The sequence below is a fragment of the Poecilia reticulata genome, chromosome 18 (assembly GCF_904066995.2).
Source record: "Poecilia reticulata chromosome 18, P_reticulata-male-v2, whole genome shotgun sequence".
NCBI lineage: Eukaryota > Metazoa > Chordata > Actinopteri > Cyprinodontiformes > Poeciliidae > Poecilia > Poecilia reticulata.
The window spans coordinates 18,306,351-18,327,770 of NC_088847.1; the positions used below are offsets into that span (position 1 = coordinate 18,306,351).

A 21,420-nucleotide genomic window follows, 5' to 3' on the forward strand; every position below is an offset into this window, starting at 1 on the left:
CTGTGCGGTTCATTTCTACAGAGCTGCTCCTGTTGGCAGGTCTCACTTCTCAGTAACATCAGAACAGGACAGCTATTGTTATGTCAGGAACAGTTCAGATAAGAGGGTGTTTCCTGCTACGTTACAGTGAACTAAATGAGTTTTTTTCGAGGACAGCATGGATCCCGACCCCTGCCCTGCTCGGTCAGGACTGTTCTTAGCTCTATATATGTTAACACTTTTAAGTTTTAGTCTGATTTGTAACAGAGTGAGATGAAATATGTTGCTTCATTTCCAGGTAACAATGTTAGCAAAAAAAGTAATATGAAAATAACTCACCTATTTAAATAATTACATAACAAATATAAGGTTTAGCAGCTTTTCAGGTTTCTTTTGATGGAATGATTTTATCATTAGGTTGGAAACGATGGTATAAATATGGAAACTTTAAAGGAAATACAGCATTCTTATCATTTTCTAAAAATATCAACATTGCAAAGAGGAAAACGTATACACCCCTTTACTGCGAAGGTTTCTTTTTAAACCTAAAAATGGAAATCAAATTATGGTTCTTTAAAAGTGAAAACACATTTTCTATAGTAAATATTTACCAGAAATTACAAGCAGTCTGTTTTTTTGCGGCTCTAAAATTTTATTTAGCTGGACTGAAGGCAAAATGTCTCTTTTGATTTTAAAGGTTGCAAACCTTTGAGATAGATCATGAATATTCTGCCTTATTTGCTCTGATACCCCCAAATGAAAACTAGTGCAACTAATTGCCTTTGAGTTTCAACTAATTAGATGATCCAGTTTTTAAATAATTTAAAATAATGTTTTGGGAAGGGAGTTTTAGTTTCCACTCTACAATCGGTTTGTCCCAACCAAAGAACCTTGTGGAAAAAGTAAAATTTTGCTGTTTCTATACCTTGGAAAGTTAATTTTTTCTTTTCCGGCAAGTTGTACCCATCCATCTATTTTCTTGCACTTTGTCCCTTAATGGGGTCGGGAGGGTTGTTGGTGCCCATCTCCAGCTAACGTTTCGGGTGAGAGGCGGGTCACCCTGGACAGGTCGCCAGTCTGTCGCAGGGCAACACAGAGACACACAGGACAAACAACCATGCACACACACACTCACACCTAGGGGCAATTTGGAGAGGCCAGTTAACCTGACAGTCATGTTTTTGGACTGTGGGAGGAAACCGGAGTACCCGGAGAAAACCCACGCATGCACAGGGAGAACATGCAAACTCCATGCAGAAAGACCGGGGCCGGGAATCGAACCCAGAATCTTCTTGCTGCAAGGCAACAACTCTAACAACTGCTCCACTGTGCAGCCCGGCAAGTTGTACATTCCCAGGAAATAATCAAATAATCATGACTGGTTGAAAGGAGAGGTGCAGTTTAATGAAAAAGCTCCAGTGTTTTTTTTTTTTTTAAAAAAGAGGTAATTTGTAAAGGAATTTTTACTTCCAACCTGATTAAATTCAAATACTGAAACTGAAGCCCACAGTTAAAGCTCTGCTTGTTATTCTACTGTATTTTCCATGCAGACAGAATAGGTGGGAGTGTATGCAACGAGGGAAAATGGCAAATAACAAAGGTGACTGCCTTTCAGACAACAGGTTACAAGGAAAATAAAGAGCCCGAGTCTCAGTCCAGACACGAGTTTAATTAAGTTTGCATCCAAAAGAAGCTGAGACGTGCTGCAGCTAATGATCTGTGGAAAATGTCTCCAGTGCAACAATAGTTAAAAGGGGACGCGTCGACCCGGACGCGCACGCTTACCCTCATGAAACTCGGTGCTTCATTAACCGCTGCAGCACCAGCGTCTTTGCTAATACCAGTTTGGCACCATTTATTTATAGAGCGACTGGAGGGAGAGCACGAATGTGAGAGGTGAGGTCTCCTTTTTACGCTAATCTCAGACTGGCTTTACGCATCGACCAGCAGCAGATGTGTCACGCTGTCCGTCACGGTGAAATCTTTCAAATCTGTGACGGCTTCGGTTGAACAGATCCCTTCTCATACAGCTCGTAGTCACAGCCGCCAAAGGTGGTGGCGTAAAGACAAACATAAATGTGACGCTGGTCACGGCATTACCAATGTAAATAAGAGTGAAACTGCAAACGCTGTCCTGAGGGTGGTGCCAGCAGGAAAGATATGGAGGCATTTTGAATCGTGATCGTGTTCATGGAGCCATAAAAACTGACAAAGCTGTTTTGTGGGTTTGCATTGATTAAAATAGATACATAAAGTCACATTGTAAAATTAAACATTTGTTATATATAACGGCACACAGTGGCAACATGTTTTTGAATAGTTCTGTTACGTTAGTCCCAATTTATTTTGTAGAGTTTTGTTTATCTTCTCTCTGTTTTTTGAGGCATTGGATGTTTGGACTCTCATTTTTCTGGATGTTTTGGAGCTGGAAAGATTCTTGCTCTAACTTTTTTTAATTTCAGACAGTTGCTATAAAGCATGCCCTTGGCAACAAGGTATCACTTTTACAACCAGAAGCAGATAATGCAGGATATTATTACAGAAATGTCAGCCCGTTGACAACTCCTGTGCTGCGTGGTGATGATCTTATCTGGGGGGCAAATACCAAGCAGCTCAGGAGGAACATGAAGCAGAAGCTTTATTTCCACAGGATTCTCATGAATATTTTGCTCTAAAGTTGCTCTCAACTCCCCACCACTGCTCCATCGAGAGCATATTGACCTAATGTAATGTGTGCATAGTTCAGCGGCTGCTCAGGAAAACCCTCCGGAGGCTTTATCGAGTCTGCAGAGAAACTAATCGGCTCCCTGGAAGAGTTCCTGTTGTGTCAGAAAAGCCCTGAATATTTTTTTTTTTAAAACGCAGCGCTCCGTTTCAGCTCCTCCCCTCAGGAAGGGAAAAGTTAAAACCCCACACTACTCGTTTTAAAAAAATGTATTTTATCTGGAAGAAATGACACACGATGTGCAACACTGAAATATTTTTGTGTTTTTCAAATTCGGTTGTTTTTTTGTGTGTATGCAGCAATTTTATTTGGGATGTAATTCACCTGAACCAACCTGCACCTGGTCGATAACGAGAATAAAGATGTGCAGTCAACGCTCGGCTGGGGCTCCTTTTGCATGAATTACATCATGCGCAGTGACATCATGGTCATGTGTTCATACTTCTAGCAGGGTGGGCAGGTGCAAAGTCCTGCAGGAAATTAAAATCTCTATAAAGCTTCCCTCTGTTTGGAATTAGAGAGGAGCTTGAGCTTCCTGATAGATGACTGTAGCGAGTTTGAACTGATTCGATTCTTTATTTCTACATATGTGAATTTGATCTGTTTGTATTTAAGCAATATAGAAAACTTCCTCCTTCTACACGGCTTCCCTTGTTGTGATCGCAGCAGTCTGTGATCATCTCTACAAAAAGAAGGTCGTCAATAATTGCTTAATCATAATGAAAACTAATTATTTATTTTTTGGTCTTATCTGACTGATAAGCGTCTGGAGTTTTCATTAGATCATCAAATTAGCTGTAGTAAATAACTGAACTGCTTCACTACAACCATATTAACATTGTGAGTATTTTTATGACTATTCCCAGTCCGTTTCTTTTGTTGTTGAATTTGGAAATACTTCTTAAGTTTATATTTTATGTTCTTGTGGGAAAAATAAGTGTTTTCTTTAAAAGATCCAGGAGAACACCGTCCCATTTCCTCCTGAACCGAAGGTTGGGTCGATAGTTACCCGATAACTAGTAACTAAGTAACTTGTAACTCATCTGTGGCATTATTCTAGCTAACTGGAAGACCTTAAAAGAACAACTTAACTTTTACTTTTTGTCATGTTCTGGTATGTAGCCTCAATTCAAAAGAGTGTGTCTGCAAAACAAGGTCCTGATCCGTCCTCAAGGTGGTGCTAGAGAGAACAAATAAAACATCCAAAATTATTATTATAATATTGTTTTTGGTGTGTAACTTTAATCTAATTTTATCAACCACTTAATCTTATCATAACAGTTTATTATGTGTACAATTTTAAAAGTTTGAATTTGACTCTTAAAACATTAGAAATAATTGTATTTATTATTATTGTTATTATTATAGTATTAGTAGTAGTTTGATACTTATCCATTTATAGTATTTATTTATTGTTTAGATTTTGAAATTCTGTTAAATGTTTTCCTGAATTTATTAACAAACATGCAAAAAGTACAATAAAAATAAAGAAGTTGATTTTCAGAATATTTCAAATGTAAAAGTAGCAAAGCGGTAATGCTAAGTATAATAATGATAGTAATTTTTTAAAAAAAATCATTTTTGTTGGTGCATTTCTCTCAACATTTGCGCAACGGCTAGTGCATTTTCTCAAAACAATTCAACTGCAAAACCCAGTTAAGATCCTCCAATGTGAGTCACTTGGTCAAAGTGAATCGTTCATTCCTCAAAAGCAGGTATTTATTTCAATGAAAGTGTCTGTATCAGGAAAGTCCTGAAGTCATTGTTTATGAACGAGATAGTGAAATGTCATCTCATGTTTTCATTATGACAGTTCACTCTCACAACGTCTGCGAAAGCAAAAAAAGTTTGATCTTGGTAACACGACCTGAAAATGCTCAAGACATTTCTAAACATTACTACCACAATCCTTTGAAATCCATAGTTATATTTTTCTCCATTGCTTTGGTGCATTTCACTGATCAATTAAGATTCTCATAACTTTTAGTTACACGTCCACAACATTTAGTAGTCATTTCTTATTCCTTCCACCAGACTGCAAATCCTTTTGCTACCATGTAATTACCTACTGCTTTATATAATTTTCACCGAAAAGTGGAAATGAACTACACTTCTGAATGCTGAACAGTCAACCAACAGTCTTCAGTTCATTTCTCGAGTCGTAACAAACAAAAACATTCAGCTGGTTGTCAAAATGTGTCAGATTGATGTATTTCTTCGTCAGTCCTTCTTGAAAATGTTTTCATAATTGTACAATTACTGCCAGGTGAACCTCAGCTTTCACCGGTGAGGAGGAGTGTGTGAAACTTTAGTTGAAATAGGTGATGTCACAACGAGCGAAATCCCACAAACCCACAGCTGGCAAGCGAATTTGAACTGGAATATCAGGATCGTTTACAAAAAACAATTACAATGTACATTATGTACTTATTCAGTTCCAATGTACAATATGTTAGCACTTTACTTTTTCACAACATTGTAAACAAATTAGCATTGCAAAGAGCACATGCTGTAAAGAATGTGAAACACACAAATTGAGGGTCTTGTACTTGTTTACCTCATGATATAAAGATGAAGAAATGCATAAAAATGACAGATTTTGACATCTAGTTCAACATTTTTGCCTGTCGTGACTCAATAATTGAAATGAAGACTATTAGCTTTATAGGGAGTGACTTCAGAATTCAGAAGTACGCTTCATTTTGAATGGCATGACTGAAAACGATATAAGACGGTAGAAAACTGCATAGTAGCAACTGATGCATGTCAAAAAGGATATATTGTACAACTCCTTCCAACGGACTGTTGAGATTAAAGTCAAACTTGTTTCACAAATGAACTCAAAACGTCGAGAATGGCTCTCTCGATAACAACATTCAGTGGTAAACGACACTCCTTCCCTTGTTTGTGTTAAGTTTATTGCGGGTTATTCACAGCAGTTGGAATGATAAAAGAACGAGAAAGAGAGAGAGAGAGAGAAATCTTTCGATAAAAGTGAGCGTGAAAGACAACAGCGGCTCTCCACCAATAGGAAGCCTCGGGGGGCGGGCCTTGAGGCGTCAGCACGTTAGAGTGCACACTGCGCTGAGCCAGGCAACTTGGCTCAGAGTAACAGTAAATCAGACAGAGCAGCTCCTAACAGCTCCTCCAGCTCCTGCAGTGAAACTGTAACCCCCCGTTGCAAGTATTTTTGGCCGCTCAGAGGAACCCGGGTGAGATCACTGCGGTCTCTTTTCCTCGGACACACTCGAAGAGTTGTTCGGCAAGAGCAACGCAGGGACCCGTTTTCAGTCTCCTTTCATATATATTTACACATCTCTAAATTCATATCACACTGGAAATGTCCGAAAACAAGCCGAATGATGAGCCCAAGTTATCTACGACGGACAGGGTGGTGAAATGTAAGTGGGATTTATTATTTTTTTTAATTTTTTTTATGTGTTACGGTCTCTGCGTGTCTGGAAGAATTTCGTCGCAGCGGCAAAAAAAAAAAAAAAAAAAAATGTAGTCGAAAAATTGTTCGCTGGCTTATGGAGGAAGAAGGGTGTTAGCCGAGCTGTGACAGCAGCTGTAAACTAGGAAGTGAGGAGAACTTCAGCTTGCAAGAATCTCACACATACATGTTTATCTATTATAAAAAATAAGAATACCCTCAAATTGAACGAAGCGTTTCCATGTGACTGCGCAGCCTGCAGCTTGACGGTCTGGATTTATATGTATATATGCATTTGGTGCACAGCATGCATGCAGATCAGGCATTGCAATCGGCACCAAAAGCGATCTCTTCCCCCCCCCTTGTCTTTATTGTGCATGCACCATCAAACAAAGCTTTATCTCTCCCGTTTTAACAATTGCACAATCCTGCTTGCTCGATGTATGTCTGGTTGTGGGGGTTGCTTTCACTGTTCATGCCACATGGGGTGGCTCTTCCTGCCTCTCTCTCTGTTTACAGGTCTGACATTCCACCTTTGCAGTCTACCATAAGAATGCAATAAAGATAATAATCAGTTCGACCCTACCTACCCAGCTCGCCCAGCCTCGTTTCACTTAAAGGCTGCAGACTTCTAACTTTGAGACAATTCATGCACAAGGATATGAGCTATTTAATGCGTCACTGAATGACTAGAGCAAAGTAGGATGACAGAATCTGTGTGTGTTTGTTTGATCCAGCTCTAGCTGCGGATCAGTACCCCAGTTTCTGCTCTGCGCACCACAACAGGCATGTGCAGGGACCACATCGGGGAATTGAGGGAGATATTTTTCTTATTTGGCCTGAGCTCATCGATTGAAACGATTCGAGCCAATAGCTCATCAGGAGGGGGAAATTAGTGGCAATCCTGAAGCTTTATAGTGGATGGAGTCAGCAGCAAGCGGCTCTGTTCTGGCCACATTTCTGGTGGAAAGCGACGGGTTGGTGGGTGGAGTGAGTGTTGAGAGATCCACAGAATGTCTGGGGTGCTTTTGTTATGAATTTTTTAAGAGATCATACCCGTACAGTCTCCAGCAACGTGAAGGCTAATGAAAAATGGATTTGACAAGATTCGGCTATAAAGAGATGAAACGGTTTCACTGGGAAGCTTGGACTGGTCGCGTTGGCTACAGTGCTTTGTGAAAATATTCATACCTACTTGAACTTTTCCACGTTTTGACCTGGCAACATTAAGGCCACAAAGTCGGCATGTTGTATTGATTATTTGCAGGCAGTAATCTTAACTCAAGGTGCTGCATACTTAGGAAACGGAGAGAAAAATGTAACGGTGGCAGCATCATGCCCTGGAGATACCTTTTTTTTCAGCAGGTAGACACAACGCAGGCAGGAGTGAAATACCTCAGGTCTTAGTCATAAAAAGTCCTGTTTGTTGTAGGGCCAAAAGGATTAATCGTGATTAATCGGTTACTGAAATAATTGTCCACCAATTTATTAGTCGTTAACTGGACTACAGAGACCCAAAAAGAGGATTTGCTAATAGAAGAACTTACTCAAATCAGCAATTAAGCCAAAAATACACAAAAAAACATATATGTATTTAAGATAAAAAATAAATGTATTTAAGATAAAAAAAAATAAATCTCTCGTCTGTAAATGTGTTCTACCCTAAACACCGCCCCCCCCAATTCTGTGCAGTTGATGTTAAATCAAGCAGAAAGCACTGAGCTTTTCACATGTTGACGTTAAAGGTATTTATTTTATGTTATTGGATTTTAAGCATTAAAATGTTTATTTTCTTACTTTAAAACAGAATTGAAATATTTGTTTATTTGCACCTTTTAACATATTTCTAATGTTGTATAAAAAAGATTTGGATGGCTAAATGAAATGTGCTATTCTGTTATCTGATTAATCAACAGAATAATAGATTAGTCAGATAATCGCCGTTCTGATTTGCTGCTAGCAGAAGACGCAGCATGAGAACTGATGTTCAGATTCTCTCAGTCGTAGACTGAGCTTCTCTCGCTTAAAATCCCCCCAAAAAATCATTTCTGTTTCTGGTTGTAATGCACAGTCCGACTCTCTTGACTTTACAATGCTGCAGTGCTTAGTAAAGCTCTGCAATTATCTTAATCAGTTATTGATTAGACATTAGAAGCGGGTTGTCAGTCGACATGAGAGCCCGGATCCAAAAGGCGTCGCCGGGCCGGAGCTCCTGGAAGTAAATCCATCCTCTGAGTTTCCAGAAGTGCGCTGTTTTTTTTTTTCTCTCTTTTTTTTTTTTTGTAATGCATCAGTGTTGTGACAACACGGGACGCCGGCTGCTGTGTACATACAAAGCATGAACGTGGCTGCAGGCTATAGGTGTGAGGTAATTTGTTTTCAGCTGCCTGTTTTGCGACGCTGCGAGGCGTCGGTCCAACTTATCATGAGCGCGCCGCAGCCACCTGTTTTCAGAAGGCATTATCATAACGCTCCTGAAAGCCACTGCTGCAGAGTAATTACTCCATCCTCCTTAATCAGCCCCAGCAGGCCAAGTTGGCAGCGTACGCGGGGGTGGGGGGATTCTTCATGTTTTTAAACTCGACAGAAATAAATATAGGAGGAAATGTCAGTTGGGAGGCTTTTCACCTTAATGAACTATGTGTAGAAATCTGGCTCAGTGGTGGACCATTACTGCAGCTTTCAAGGCTTACCTGATTAAGTAGCTGCTGGATAGGGATTAGCCATGACCTGTGATAATCCCTATTATTTTCCCAAAAGTTCTAGTCATCATCATTGTTAATGTGTTGCTAAATGTGTTAGCTGTCGAGCTATTTCCAGCGCCGATTGATAAATGAATCCGGTTCTTGCCTGGTCACCGACTAGAACAGAAACAACAGAAACTGAATGAAGGCCCATGAATTGCAGTGGATTTAGCATTTGGAACGTGGAAGAGGAATTTATCGTAAATGTAGATTTAGTTCAGAGTGCAAGCATTTACTGGACTGCATTCGCTTCATATTTTCAAATGTGTCATCATCATAAGATGAGTGTGTGGGATATAAATATTGAAAAGGACTGTTTACAGTGCAATATCTGCGGGGTATTACACTCCCAATACAGCGAAGCCACATCTATTTGCACTATTTCAGTTCTCATGGGTTTTTCTGTGGACCGTATCTTCAAATTATTTGACAAAAATTCACCATTCTGTGCATTTTTTCACAAAACATGTCTTATAATATCTTATAAAGTTCATATATCCTCAAATTATGCTTGGGATGCTGAGTTATCTAAGCTAAAGGCTACTTAGCACGCTGTTAGCTTGTGTTTGCAAAGCAGCCAATCCAGGAGCACATTCATTTTCCTTGGCGCTGATTGGCTATTGTGCTAAGACGGTTTCCACATATTTCCACATATTAAGGTATATTTTGTGTTTGAATGATTTAAAATAGGCAGCTCGAACACAACCTTTACTGGGGAAGGGTTTTTTTCTTAGCATCAGAGGGTTAGTTAAAGGAAACGTAGAGGGAGCTAGAGACTCCATAGTGGGGTGAAGGTTCATCTTCCAGCAGGACAACAATGACGCTAGCCAAAATCGTTGCGCCGTAAGTATTCACGAGCCAAAACCAAATCCCTTTTTGTAGGAAAGGGATGTCGTAGATCCAAAATGTGGGAAGGATTTTGCACGTTCGCAAAATCCTTCGTTTCAAAAGGCATTGTAAAAGAAGGGACACTTTCTTTTAAGACGCTTTCTATACTTAGCCAAGTTTAATGAATTGAATAAACGTTGATACTGGTGAGGTAAAATAAACTTTTCATTAAAAGTCTCTGGATAGACGTTGTTCTATTCATTAATAAACCTTGGTTATAAAAGACGAATAACGTTGTGTAACATTTTCCATTATAAGGAAATTATGTTCGTAATGATTCACATTTGTATCATTCTTGAACTGCATTCGGGGGCCGCACAATATCAGCCCAAAGACCACAGTTGGCCCTCGGGCCACACTTTGGACACCCCTGACTTGGAACAAAGCGTGAATAAGTGTTGGATCGGCCCAGTCTGAAATTGATGTCCAGATTCTCTCCATCCAACTGAGCTATTTTGCAAAAGACAATGTGAAGGATTTTCAGCGTCTAGATGTGGAAATCTGGTATAGAAATTCTTCAAAACGCTGCAGTACCAGCAGAAACTGGTTCTGCACGCTGCTGAATACAAAGCAGGCCACACATTTTCCTTCCACTTCAAAACTACGCTCTAACTTGCAAGTTTGTGGCTGTAAGCTGTACAAAAAGTGAAAAAATAAACGTCCACAGGGTATGAATACTTTTGCTTGGGACTGTAGTTAGTAATTTGGTTGCCATGACAGCAGCAGCGCTCGAAAGCAGAATAAGCATAGTAATGATGTTTTTCCATCGCCGTGTCGACGCGGGGCCTCCCTCCCGACACAGCGCTGGGTGCTTTTCTTTCTGCGAGCGGGGGATGGACGACATCTGACATTTGACTTTTCGGAGAGGAGGGCCCCCGCGCTCAGACCCGCGTGGGCCGGAGAGGCTGTGCTCGATGACAGCGGCGCTATCCCAGCTGGACGGCCCCAGTCATTTATAGAACCGGACGTTAAGCAGCGCCCCGTATCGTCGGACTTCTTCCTCACCTGCACACCTGCCTCTTGTTTGTATGCCAACAGCAGCGTTTTTGGTTTTTGTTTTTTTTTTGGTTCTTATCAGATGTAAACGCAGCGGTGTGCAGAAATGAAAGAGTTTTCCTGAAGGTCATCTGACTCTGAGAAATATTTACTCCATAGCTTCCACACAGTCTTTGCAGCACGGTGATTTAAAACGGGAATTCATAGTAGCTACCTTTTAGTCCCGTGTTGATTGTTTTGATGAGGATTTTAGATTTCCCTCAATAAATGTGAACAAAGCAGAACATTAAACCATCTTTTGTTTTCAGGAACAACACTTGTAGTTCCTCTTTGTGTTCAGTTTTGAATAGTTTTTTTTTTTCTATCAGTTTAAAACCTCCAGACAAGAAAATTAACATAAATCTGCAGAGCCGGGTGCTCAGGCAGCTAAGTTCTCATAAACCTAGACGTTAATAATTAGTTTTAAAAATCCCCGAAAGTAGCAAAAAGAAAACTTTAACGATGCAAAAGCAACCATAAGAAATGTGTAAACAACTTGGGCTTAAACAGTTAGTGTTGATGCTATTCTAGCTGCATTTCCTGGATAAATGTCTATTTTTTTTCATGCAAAGAATCTCATGTTTACCAGCTAATGTAGGTTAAACTGTGTGAGATGTAAGAGGTCCTATTTACATCATTTTACTGTCGAAAAAGTAAGAGAATTATCAGATGAAAATAAGTTTTTATAAACATGTTTGAGTCACCAAATCAGATTTATCTGTAGCTTGTATATTAAAGAGTAAAGCTCACTGCTTAAAATTGGTATCTAGATAGATTATGCATTTGAGCATTCATTCACAGGCAAGTAAACAAAAAAATCTGAAACATGAGTATGGAAAAAAGACCTAAAAAGTAAATCTAAACCACTAAAACCTAGAAATTATCGTTTGATGTTTCCTCTATTTGGTGTCGTTTTACTGAAAAGAGGATCTTCCCAGTGATGTAATCTGATTTTTGTTGCTGTTGTGGATTACATTACAGAAACACATAGATTTTTAAAATATTTTTGAATTTTGCAATCGCACCAAGTCGATTGTAGGCGATTATATTTTCAACGCCTTAAATGTCAATATTGTATTTTGTCAATCTGATGGCTCTTTACAGCCTGGTTCAGATTTCAGTCAGAAAGATGAAAAGGTTAAGAGGAATGGTTGGAGCATTGTGATTTAAAAAAAGACGAATGAGGGAAAATGTAGGCTAATTGCAGCCTACTTTGTGATCACATTATTCCACAATAATACTCAAATTGCATGTTTTTCATATGTCCTGCAGCTCTACTGGAAACGGGCGCCCTAATAATACCAGCTTCATTTATAAACGCTATTTTATGGATGCTATTTAGAATCTAGATCAGTATTTCTGCGTTGCAGACAGTCCTGCAAAAATGGGCTCCACACAATGTTTCAAAAAGGATTTATAAACGCTGGCTAATGATGCTAATAATTTTGATGGATTCAGCTGAAAACAGCAACTGATCTACACTGATGACATCACTGCTGCTGTTGAAGCAAACAACAAAAAGATGGAGTTCAGTGTTATTAACGCAAACTTTTGTCTTTTTATTGCTTTAGCAGAAGATGAACACTAATTTTGGAGTTCTGAGCACGACTCAGAACATTTGAGTCGGTTGTGGATTCGCCTCCAGCGCCGAGCTAATTGTTTCTTTCTTCTGGACCAGCTGATGGTAAAGCTGAGTTGGCGCTTTTCCCACAGTGCCACAGTCTGCACTTAATGTGAATTTTTGTTTTCCGGCTCTCATTTTGAGAAACAACCTGCGCTATTTCAGTTACACTGGATGTCATGGGAAAGATGTTAACTCAAACTGATTTAATTTGAAGGAAGCAGTAATGATGCTTGTTTGCACCTCTGTGGGACTGAGGTAGCTGTAGCTCTGTTTGTCAACTTGTTGTGTGAGGTTGTTGTTTCCTCCTCCAAAGTGAAATATTAAGCTATTAAGCATATGATTCATTGTTGGTTATGTCTTATTTAGAATATTTCAGTGGACAAATATCTGTTTGGTTACTAAGCAAAAACACTGCTGTTTTATTTAGCCAGGTTTTTTATTTATTCATTAATTTTTTTCCATTGAATGGCTAAAGTAACCGTTGCCTCTCCTGTGTTTTAAAAGGGAGCATATTTAATCTGACACTGACTGGTTACACAATTGATTTGCTGCAACAAAGCAGACGTTTTAGTGGCTGGTCGTCAATAACGTTTCCAGTCAAGGTTAATTGTTTGCACAAAGGAGAAAACCTGCAAGATAAGTGTTAATAATTGTGCTGTCATACGCTGTTATAGAAACTTCTTCAGCATACAATGCAGCTTTTAATTTGCATGTAATGGTCAAGTGAAGAATTTCCAGTGTTGTATTTATGAAGCTGACAGGTGTTTCTTCTGTTGACAGCCATCTTCTTGTACAGTTCTTCACTCCTCAGCAAAGCGTGAGGAGTGAAATAAAAGTAGAAAAATGTGTATTTATTCTGTGTGAGTACCACAGGATGAATGTTGGAGATAACATGCTAATATAAGCATAACTGGTTAGCTTTAGCTAGCCTGCTAAGACCACAGGAGCATGTTAAGTCGCAATAATAAGCAAATATACCAAAAAATGTATGTTATCTCAATTTACCTAACATTAGCTTCTGTTTGCCTTTTGGAACAGGATTCTCCAAAATGTCAACTCTGGTTAAAGTTTGTTGGCTAAAAAGAGTAAACATTCGCTAATATTCTAAAATTATCATGTTAAGTCAGATAAATTTACTCTAGCAACTGTGCTAAAAGCAGTTGCTTTTAGCAAGCTATGCAATAGCTTTACCCAAAATGCCAGCCTTACCTAACATATGTCAGTAAAATAGCTGAAATTAGCTGACATGCTAACATTAGCCTGGTAACTCACATTATCTTACATTAACTGTTATGTATATCGCAGCTTATGTTATTAGCTTTAATCAAATTTGCCCAAAATTACCTCTTCATGAATTGGCATGTAAGCGTTTTGGCTGATAATGGCTAAAATGAGCAAATAGGCTAATATAAACATGTTAGCTAAGTTTAGCTAACATTAGGTAACATGCTAACATTAGCATGTAAACATTTTAATTTACAATAATAAACATTAGCTAATGTTTATCAGTGCTGAAATATATTAAAATGGCAACACTAGCATACAGAATACCAATTAAAATTGTAATATTATAAAAAAATATAGTAAACAATATTTAAAAGTGTCTAAAGAAACCTGAAGCATTTAGCTTTCAAATAAGATGTTGGTATGATTTGGAGTTTCCCCCCATTATTTTTAGGGGAATAATTGTAGAAAAAGTTAAATACAACAATCAAAGTTGTAAATGACAGAAGTTGCAGACATGTTGCTGAAAGTTGTTGCATTTAAGTTGCTGAAATGACAATAGTAAGTACAAAAAACACACACTTAGTCGCATTCACAGAACAAGCATGGCGGTGTCTCTGCTCTTACTCTTGGTTCTTGATTGCATGACAGTGCAGGAGTTCAGACCTGAGCCGCTGCCTCCGTTATGATGTTGTTCTGAGATAAGGCGCTCTGTGGTATTTTGATCCGCAGTAAGTGCACCTTTACTGCTCATTAGATTAAAGAGAATTAGACTCTGTTGTGGATTTGGGGCACAGAGAAAGCAGTGGATTTGGACAGATTAAGATCCATATAGGGGGATAAAGGCAGCTCTGCTCTGGGGTTGTAATCTGACTCCATGCATTAGCTGCTGCTTTTGCTAATTCATGTGAACAAATGAATGTTGGGTGTTGATGAAAGGAAACGGGGGAGTGAAGCTGTTTACCTACGCTGGTATTTTTTGATCATTGCTAATCTAAGTAAGCGCGGTTAACGGCATATTCAAGCCTTGAAGATCATACTGTTGATTTACTTCCCTTGTTACACAATAAAGCTGTATTTTCATAGCTTATGCAATGTGGCGATGGAGGCATATTTTCAGTGTTGCTCCCTACTATTGTCTGGTCATTAAGAATCGTTATGAGCACCACATGGAGCTTATTTTCTTTGTTTGCTTTGGACAAAACAGAGAAATTACACTCATGATTGCTTGTACCCACAGTGGCCAACTATGACTGAGGAGATCATAATGCCCAGCTCTCATATTTCATGAAAATCATCCTGTGTACAAACAAACCCTCACTACTCCCCAGTTCAGTCGGCAGACGGGAGCACACAGTTGGGAACAAAAGCCATTTGGAGCAGAAGCGGCAGTTGTGTGTCGTTAGATAGCTCTTTAGAGTGGGTCACCCAAATTAATCGATACAGTGTCTGCTGCGCATTTAGCTGCGCGTTGGGCAGCCGGTTTGCAGAGAGCGGGGGAGGAGAGGATGACACCGTGAACCGGGAGCAGGAAGGGTTGCTAGGTCGGCTTGTGGAGCAGGCCCTTCCGCTCCCACCAAGAGAGAGCGAGAGACCGAGCGAGCTGCGAATGCACTGCAGTTTGTGTTTACATTAGTGCAGTCGTGTTCACACAAACATTCGGGCACGCATGTGTGCACACGAGTCACTTCAAAGCGAACGAGAAAGCCGACGTCTGTGGAAATCTTATACTAGAAAACTTTTTTTTTTTTTAATCGGTTGCTTATTTTAAGGAAGATTTGTGAGATGGATGCATCCGATTAATAGTGATGAACTGATTTAGTAATCGCTTAACCGTTAACTGAAGTGTGCTGACTCAAACGAGGAGTTTGTGTCGAGAACAACTTGGTCAGAGAAGTCATTAAGCTAAAACCGTACAAAAAATGAAACATTTTGCATTTAAGATATAAAAAAGACCTTTGTCTGTAAATATGTTTTACTCAAGTGGCATCATTTTAGCTTCACGTTCAAATTCTGTAATAAATATAAAAAAAATCTCCTATTGAGCGCGTTTTGGTTAAACCAAAAAATATTCAGCAGGTTAGTCCTACACGACCGTATTGAAGTCAAGCAGAAAGTATTTCTGCTTGACTTAACATCAATACTTTCTGTTAAGTCAGCGTCTCGCAATCATGAGACGCTTCATGATTGCGATGAATCATGAAGCGTTCACTAAATGAATGTTACGTCATTGCATTTTAGGCAATATGTGTTTTTTTTTTCTTTAAAAATTTCCTGAATTATTTGTTTATTTGCATCTTTTAACATTGTATAAATTGCCGTAAGTAGTTAAATGAAAGATCTGCAGAACGTGCCATTAGTTAATGCAGCCCTAATGTTTTGTCCACTTTCTAAAGTGTAGTTTATGTAAACCTATGTAAAAACTAATTTCTCATATGCATCATGTGTCTTTCCACTTTAAATTGGAGCATTGTCACAATAGTTTGGATATTAACTGTATGCTGACATTTATTTAACTCCACAGGTTCACACATCCTGCCACACATTGAGACGTAAAAGGGGCATTCCCCCTCTTTAGACCTCAGAGTTGACTCTGTGGATTGGGACAGGCCCCTGTACGCCGCCGTGCACCAGACGCAAACACAGACACACTCCTGCATCATGCCGGCCGGCCGGCTGGGTGTTTGTATTTAAATATGGGCAAAATGAGTAAGGCTGTTTGCGGGCTGCCTATAAATGGTGGATTAGTAGACTGAGAAAAGCCACTGCACAGGAAGAGACGGCTTTGCAGCAGAATAATGTATGGTATCTGTCGGTAGCTGTCTGCTCACACGGCCTCTGAGATGTGCAGGATGCGGGACGATACGATCTAGATTTCCGTTTACAAAATGCAACTTTTGGACATTAAAGCGAAACCCTGACCAGAAACGGGAGCAAATAATCTTCTAAATCACCGCACTGGATCAAATCCCACACATTAACGCCTGATTTTTCTCGTCTCGTTCAACGTGGCACACTCGCTGCTTATTTCTCTTTTCCTCTTCTGCGCCTGTTTGATAAAGCCAGTCGGCGCCTGTAGCCGGATCTCACAGAGAAGTCCCAGTTGTCTTCAGGGCATCGCTTTGCTTTCCACTGTCGGTTTGTTTTGGCGGGAGTTTGGCTTTGGCACATTGCTTCAGAGCATGATCAGCCAAGATGGCAGCATCAGCAACGTGCATTCAGACATGCAAAACCCCCCCTAAAGTTGTTTCTGGCAGCCGACGAGCTATAGTATTTAAAATCCAGTTGGACGTCGTCCAGTGACGGATTCGCTGTGTTTGACTTGATATCGGGGAAGTGAATCGTATCAAGTGTCTTGTACTTTCCTGATGTTTTCTGCAATAAATCAGCGGCTGACTTAAAGGCAATGCAAAGCTGAACTGGTCTGCCGTTCTGCACTATAATGTGCATTACTCTAAGCAGTTTGAGCCTCTTAGTGTTTCTTTTCTTCCCTCCTACTCCCTTTTAGCTCATATGTTGTTTTTTTTAACACATTTAAATTCTTAAGAAAGCCGTTTTAAAGCTGTTTTGACCGGCATTGTGTAATCTTTTAATGTGGCATTTAACGGATAGTTTCCCAGGCTTTCTAAAACACATTTTTTTTAATTAAATATAAGCTTTGGCTCCTTCTCCATCCACTGCCCCTCCACCCCACTCATTTTGGGTTGGTTTATCTCAGCAACTGGATAGAAAAGCTTCTCAGAAGAAGAAAATTATTGGCAAATTATTGTTAAAATTGCTCTAATAAGCAACACCACTTACTGGTTGTGGCTTTTGGTTGTTTCAGAGGAGACTTGGTGTGAGTGAAGCAGGTCGGAGACAACTTTCCAGAACTGGGTCTGACCTGAAATGATGTGAATCATCAGCTGTTTCCTTTCTCAGCCTGCAGCTGACTGGCATCTTCCCAGATATGATTTAATATCCCACATCTCCCCAGAGATGAAAGTAATTCCTGAAAAGTAGCCCCTCTGCTACAGTTTCTCCTCCTGCAGATGGCCACCACAATAATTTATTCTTGTTCGCTCGAATATTGAATAACAAATATTAAAATTAGGACCGCACCGATCGTTCAGCTGGCCCCAGTTTCCTCCATTTCGGGAGCCGATACCGATCTTCTGCAAATCTGAAAATCAGCCGCTGTCGCCCGATACCCAGGAAACAATACAAACTTGTTTTAGTATCGTTGAATAGTTTTAGATAAAATAAGACTGGAACATTGAAAGTGTATTGTGAAATTTCAGCAACTGGCTGTATCTGCGTTTCCATCAACCATAACATTGTGCAAATTGAAATTACAGAACTAAATTCACTTAATAGAAGTTAATTTTTAAAAACTCTGAGTTTTTTTATTTCAAAAAACATTATTTTTGTGTGCTGTGGAAATAACTAATCCAGAAATGTTTATGCTTCAACCCATCAGCACTGACAGAGAATCACTCGCCTCAGCATGCCAAATGCTTGGAGGACTAAACTCACTCATTTAGTCTTAGTATTTTTCAGTTGACATCATTGTTTTATTTTTATTTAAACATTTTATTGTTTCAAACTGTCACATGTTTCTGCTTGTGATTTCACCTCACTTATCTGTTCCAGGTACAAAAGGAGAAATTGCTGCCCAACTTCCTGTATTTATAGGTTTGTGGGAAGTGATGTCACAGGAGGGAGCAGAAAACTGAAAAAATGAGTTAACTTTAGGGATTTTGTTAGCATTAGTTTTTATTTGTTTAGTGTAAAAATAAAACTGCTCGACTGCTTAATATTTACTCGTAAGATTTAAGACTCCAGTTGTGTCTGAGTGGCTTGAAGGTATTTGAGTAGAACAAGGCAGTAGTTCATAATTTTTCTGAATTTTTCGAAACATTCTTGGTCACATTCTTTATTGAAAACTGCAATGGAGACATTTTTTTGCATCATGCCAGCTTGTATAGCAGCAAAGCTCTTATTTGTAGGCACTGGCCTCTTTGAACAACGTGGCTGAATCTGTTGCTCTTCTGTAAAATCACCAACTATAACTTCCCCAAAACGCTCCTTACGTAACCTCTCTGAAGTGTAAGAAGCTCGTTTTAATGCTTTATCACGTGAACAAGCAAGTTCACTTGTGATTTCAATTGTCTTTCTAATTTAATGGAAACACCACAAATGTAAAACTGTGTTCTTTGTACCTTAGCATAATGGCAAATAAAAACTTTGCGCATGTTTGTAATCGTCATGTGGCGATAACAAAATTTACCAGACGATAAATTGTCCCAGAAGTTATTGCGATAAATGATAATATTGTTGTTTTCAGACCATTTTCAATTAATATAACGATAAAGGCATAATAATGCAATAACACATCCCAAAAAAATCAATGAACTTTAAATTCTAATGAACATTTTAACACTGGGGGTGGAACACATTTAAAACATCCAAAACAAATAAACAAAACCAGAAACAACAAATTAAACGAATCATGAAGTCTCTGTAAAGAAATTTGTTCTTCAGAAAAAACTTTTATCATCCAGTTTTTGGTAGAAAAGGATAAAAATGATAAATCATGCAAATGGAATTATGGATTTTGTTTTAATTCATCATGTGATTAATTGATTTGTTGTTTATTGTGACAGACTTGTATGCAGCTAGTGTCAATTATTTAAAATAATTTGAATTGCTAGGTCAGGCTTCTTAAAGATCCACTAGAAAACTGCAATAAGTGCACCTCTAGTTAAAATTTAGACTTTTCTCTACAACAAAAAGCATTATTGTAACAGTGATGTAGTCAGAAGAATGCAATTCCTTTTTCTGCATCTTTTCTCGAGGCATATTTCACCTTTTTAGTGAACCCTGAGGATAAACTCAGGGCTCCTTTAACCACTTTCTGCTGTGTGTTGGATTCTCTTTAGTCACACCGCATTTAAATTCATTGTCACACTCTGCTGTGAAAGGCAAAAGGCTATTCTCAGGCTCCTCATGGAGCCTTTTTATTACTGCAGATTATATTTATTGCTTAAAATAAACAAGCTTAATTGGAGTAAGCCCTTTCAACAGATGGGTAAATAAGCAGATTATGTGGCATGAGGTTTTCCTGTGTCCGTCCGCTGTTCGTCCCCGGTGAGTGAAGTTGTATTTCTGGGAGAGTTTCCTTTCAGGTGTTGTCAGAATACGGGCTAAAATAGCCAGCGTGAGGCCGAGATGGAGAGAGACTTCAGCTATACAAATACAGCTGGGGGTGAGCCGAGGCCCCAAGGTTTATTTGCACACATTCACATGAGTTAATTATAGCCCACCTGGCTGAAAATTAACCCTCTTATTGTACGCGGTGGTAAATTTGGCGACTGGTTATCTTAGTTTATTGCCGGAGGAAAAGAGCTGTCATTGGACGGTCTATAATTGACCTGACAGGATGTTTAGAGTTTATGTGATCAGACCTGACAGTCCTGGATGTTTGCTGTCCACGTGGATGTATTAATGACAATCTACGGCTATTTTAGGTCATATTTTTCTGCCTGCGACTAAAGCGGAGAGGTGCAAACAGGCGTTAATGTTTGCCTCAGAGCCGATGATGGGACTCCTCTCCCTCCTTTGTGGGGAGGTGAGGGAGTGCGACTCGCTCGGAGTGGCCCATGGAGGAGTCGTGACTGTGGGGCTCTATGTGTGCGTGTCTGGGGTAGACTGCCATTAAATTACTTTTTTCCTGAGAGGATAATTGGGGCAAGCTTGTTTGATCTTGCTTGTTTATATTTAACTGCAGAAAGTTGGTTTGCATTCTGAAATATTGGCCTCCTCAATCATCAATCTAAAGTCTACAGTGTGCCTCTGTTTGCCAGATCAGAGATGGGATTGTGTCCTTTGGCTCGGATTGATTCATCGACGTACAGCCTTACATTACAGTGACCAATCGGCTGAGCTTTAATGTCACCCCATTTCCTGATGGAGCGCTGAGAGTGCATCCTACTGCATCTTTTCGTTGGTAAATGGACCAGGCGTTTAACGGCGGTGGCATTATTGATTGTAAACAGAACAGTCCTCCGCTGGTTGTGGTTTACATACAGCGGCCTGCAGAAGTATTCAGACCTCTTAAACTCTTAACACATTTTGTAATGGTATGCACTTCAAGGCGTTTTATGTGAAAGGCCTACATAAATTAGAGCATAAATGTAAAGTTGGAGGACATTATACACTTACTTCAGCACTTGGACATATGTCCACATCTACTCTATTCTCTCTGCTTTAATACTCCTATATAAGATCCAGCACGATATTATCGGCATGGTATCGGTATCGGCCAAATTTGGCTGTAAAATTTAATATCGAACTTTGGTCATTCTGTCAAAATAACTCACAGACATAAAAGGTGCAACACTAGTATTACTATAACTGTAACAGAGCAAAAAGTAAAAATGTCAAAAGGAACAATAATTTTGATTAGAATTAGAATCTCTTGCGATGACTATCCCTCAGTTTAGGACAAGATGTCCGAGGAATGTGAGTGCTAAGATCAATCAAAACTGTTATGAAATTTTGCGAATCCAAAACTCTTCCTCAGAAATGAATAGCTGCACTATTCTTGGTACGGGTTCAGCTCTTTCAGAGGGAAGGCCATGCCCTTATTTCACCTAAAATGTACTGCACCTTCAGAGATTGAATGTTTATTACACAAACAGAACGGCAGATGTGCCCACGACAGTTTCTGTGTGCACAACATATGCAGCGTATTTAAAGCGCCTTTAAAAGAAATTCCTACTCCTAA

At 39.4% G+C, this 21,420-nt stretch overlaps 2 protein-coding genes across 6 annotated transcripts in view; one reads left to right on the forward strand and one right to left on the reverse strand.

Annotated features, from left to right (window-relative positions):
• LOC103480794 (B-cell scaffold protein with ankyrin repeats) overlaps window positions 1-3,871 on the reverse strand; it is a 36,916-nt gene extending 33,045 nt beyond the window's left edge. Inside the window, exon 1 of the mRNA XM_081599578.1 lies at window positions 1-3,871. Coding sequence (XP_081455704.1) covers window positions 1-13 — 13 coding nt within the window. The 5' untranslated portion in view covers window positions 14-3,871.
• A 1,907-nt stretch (window positions 3,872-5,778) lies between these two features.
• LOC103480722 (protein phosphatase 3 catalytic subunit alpha) overlaps window positions 5,779-21,420 on the forward strand; it is a 94,623-nt gene continuing 78,981 nt past the window's right edge. For 2 of the 5 annotated variants that reach the window (XM_081599579.1, XM_081599581.1), the window contains exon 1: window positions 5,780-6,105. In XM_081599579.1, the coding sequence (XP_081455705.1) occupies window positions 6,045-6,105 (61 nt within the window). In that variant the 5' untranslated portion in view covers window positions 5,780-6,044. Of the gene's footprint in view, window positions 6,106-21,420 lie in introns of all 5 variants that reach the window. The other 3 variants (XM_081599583.1, XM_081599580.1, XM_081599582.1) reach the window with 3 other exon arrangements.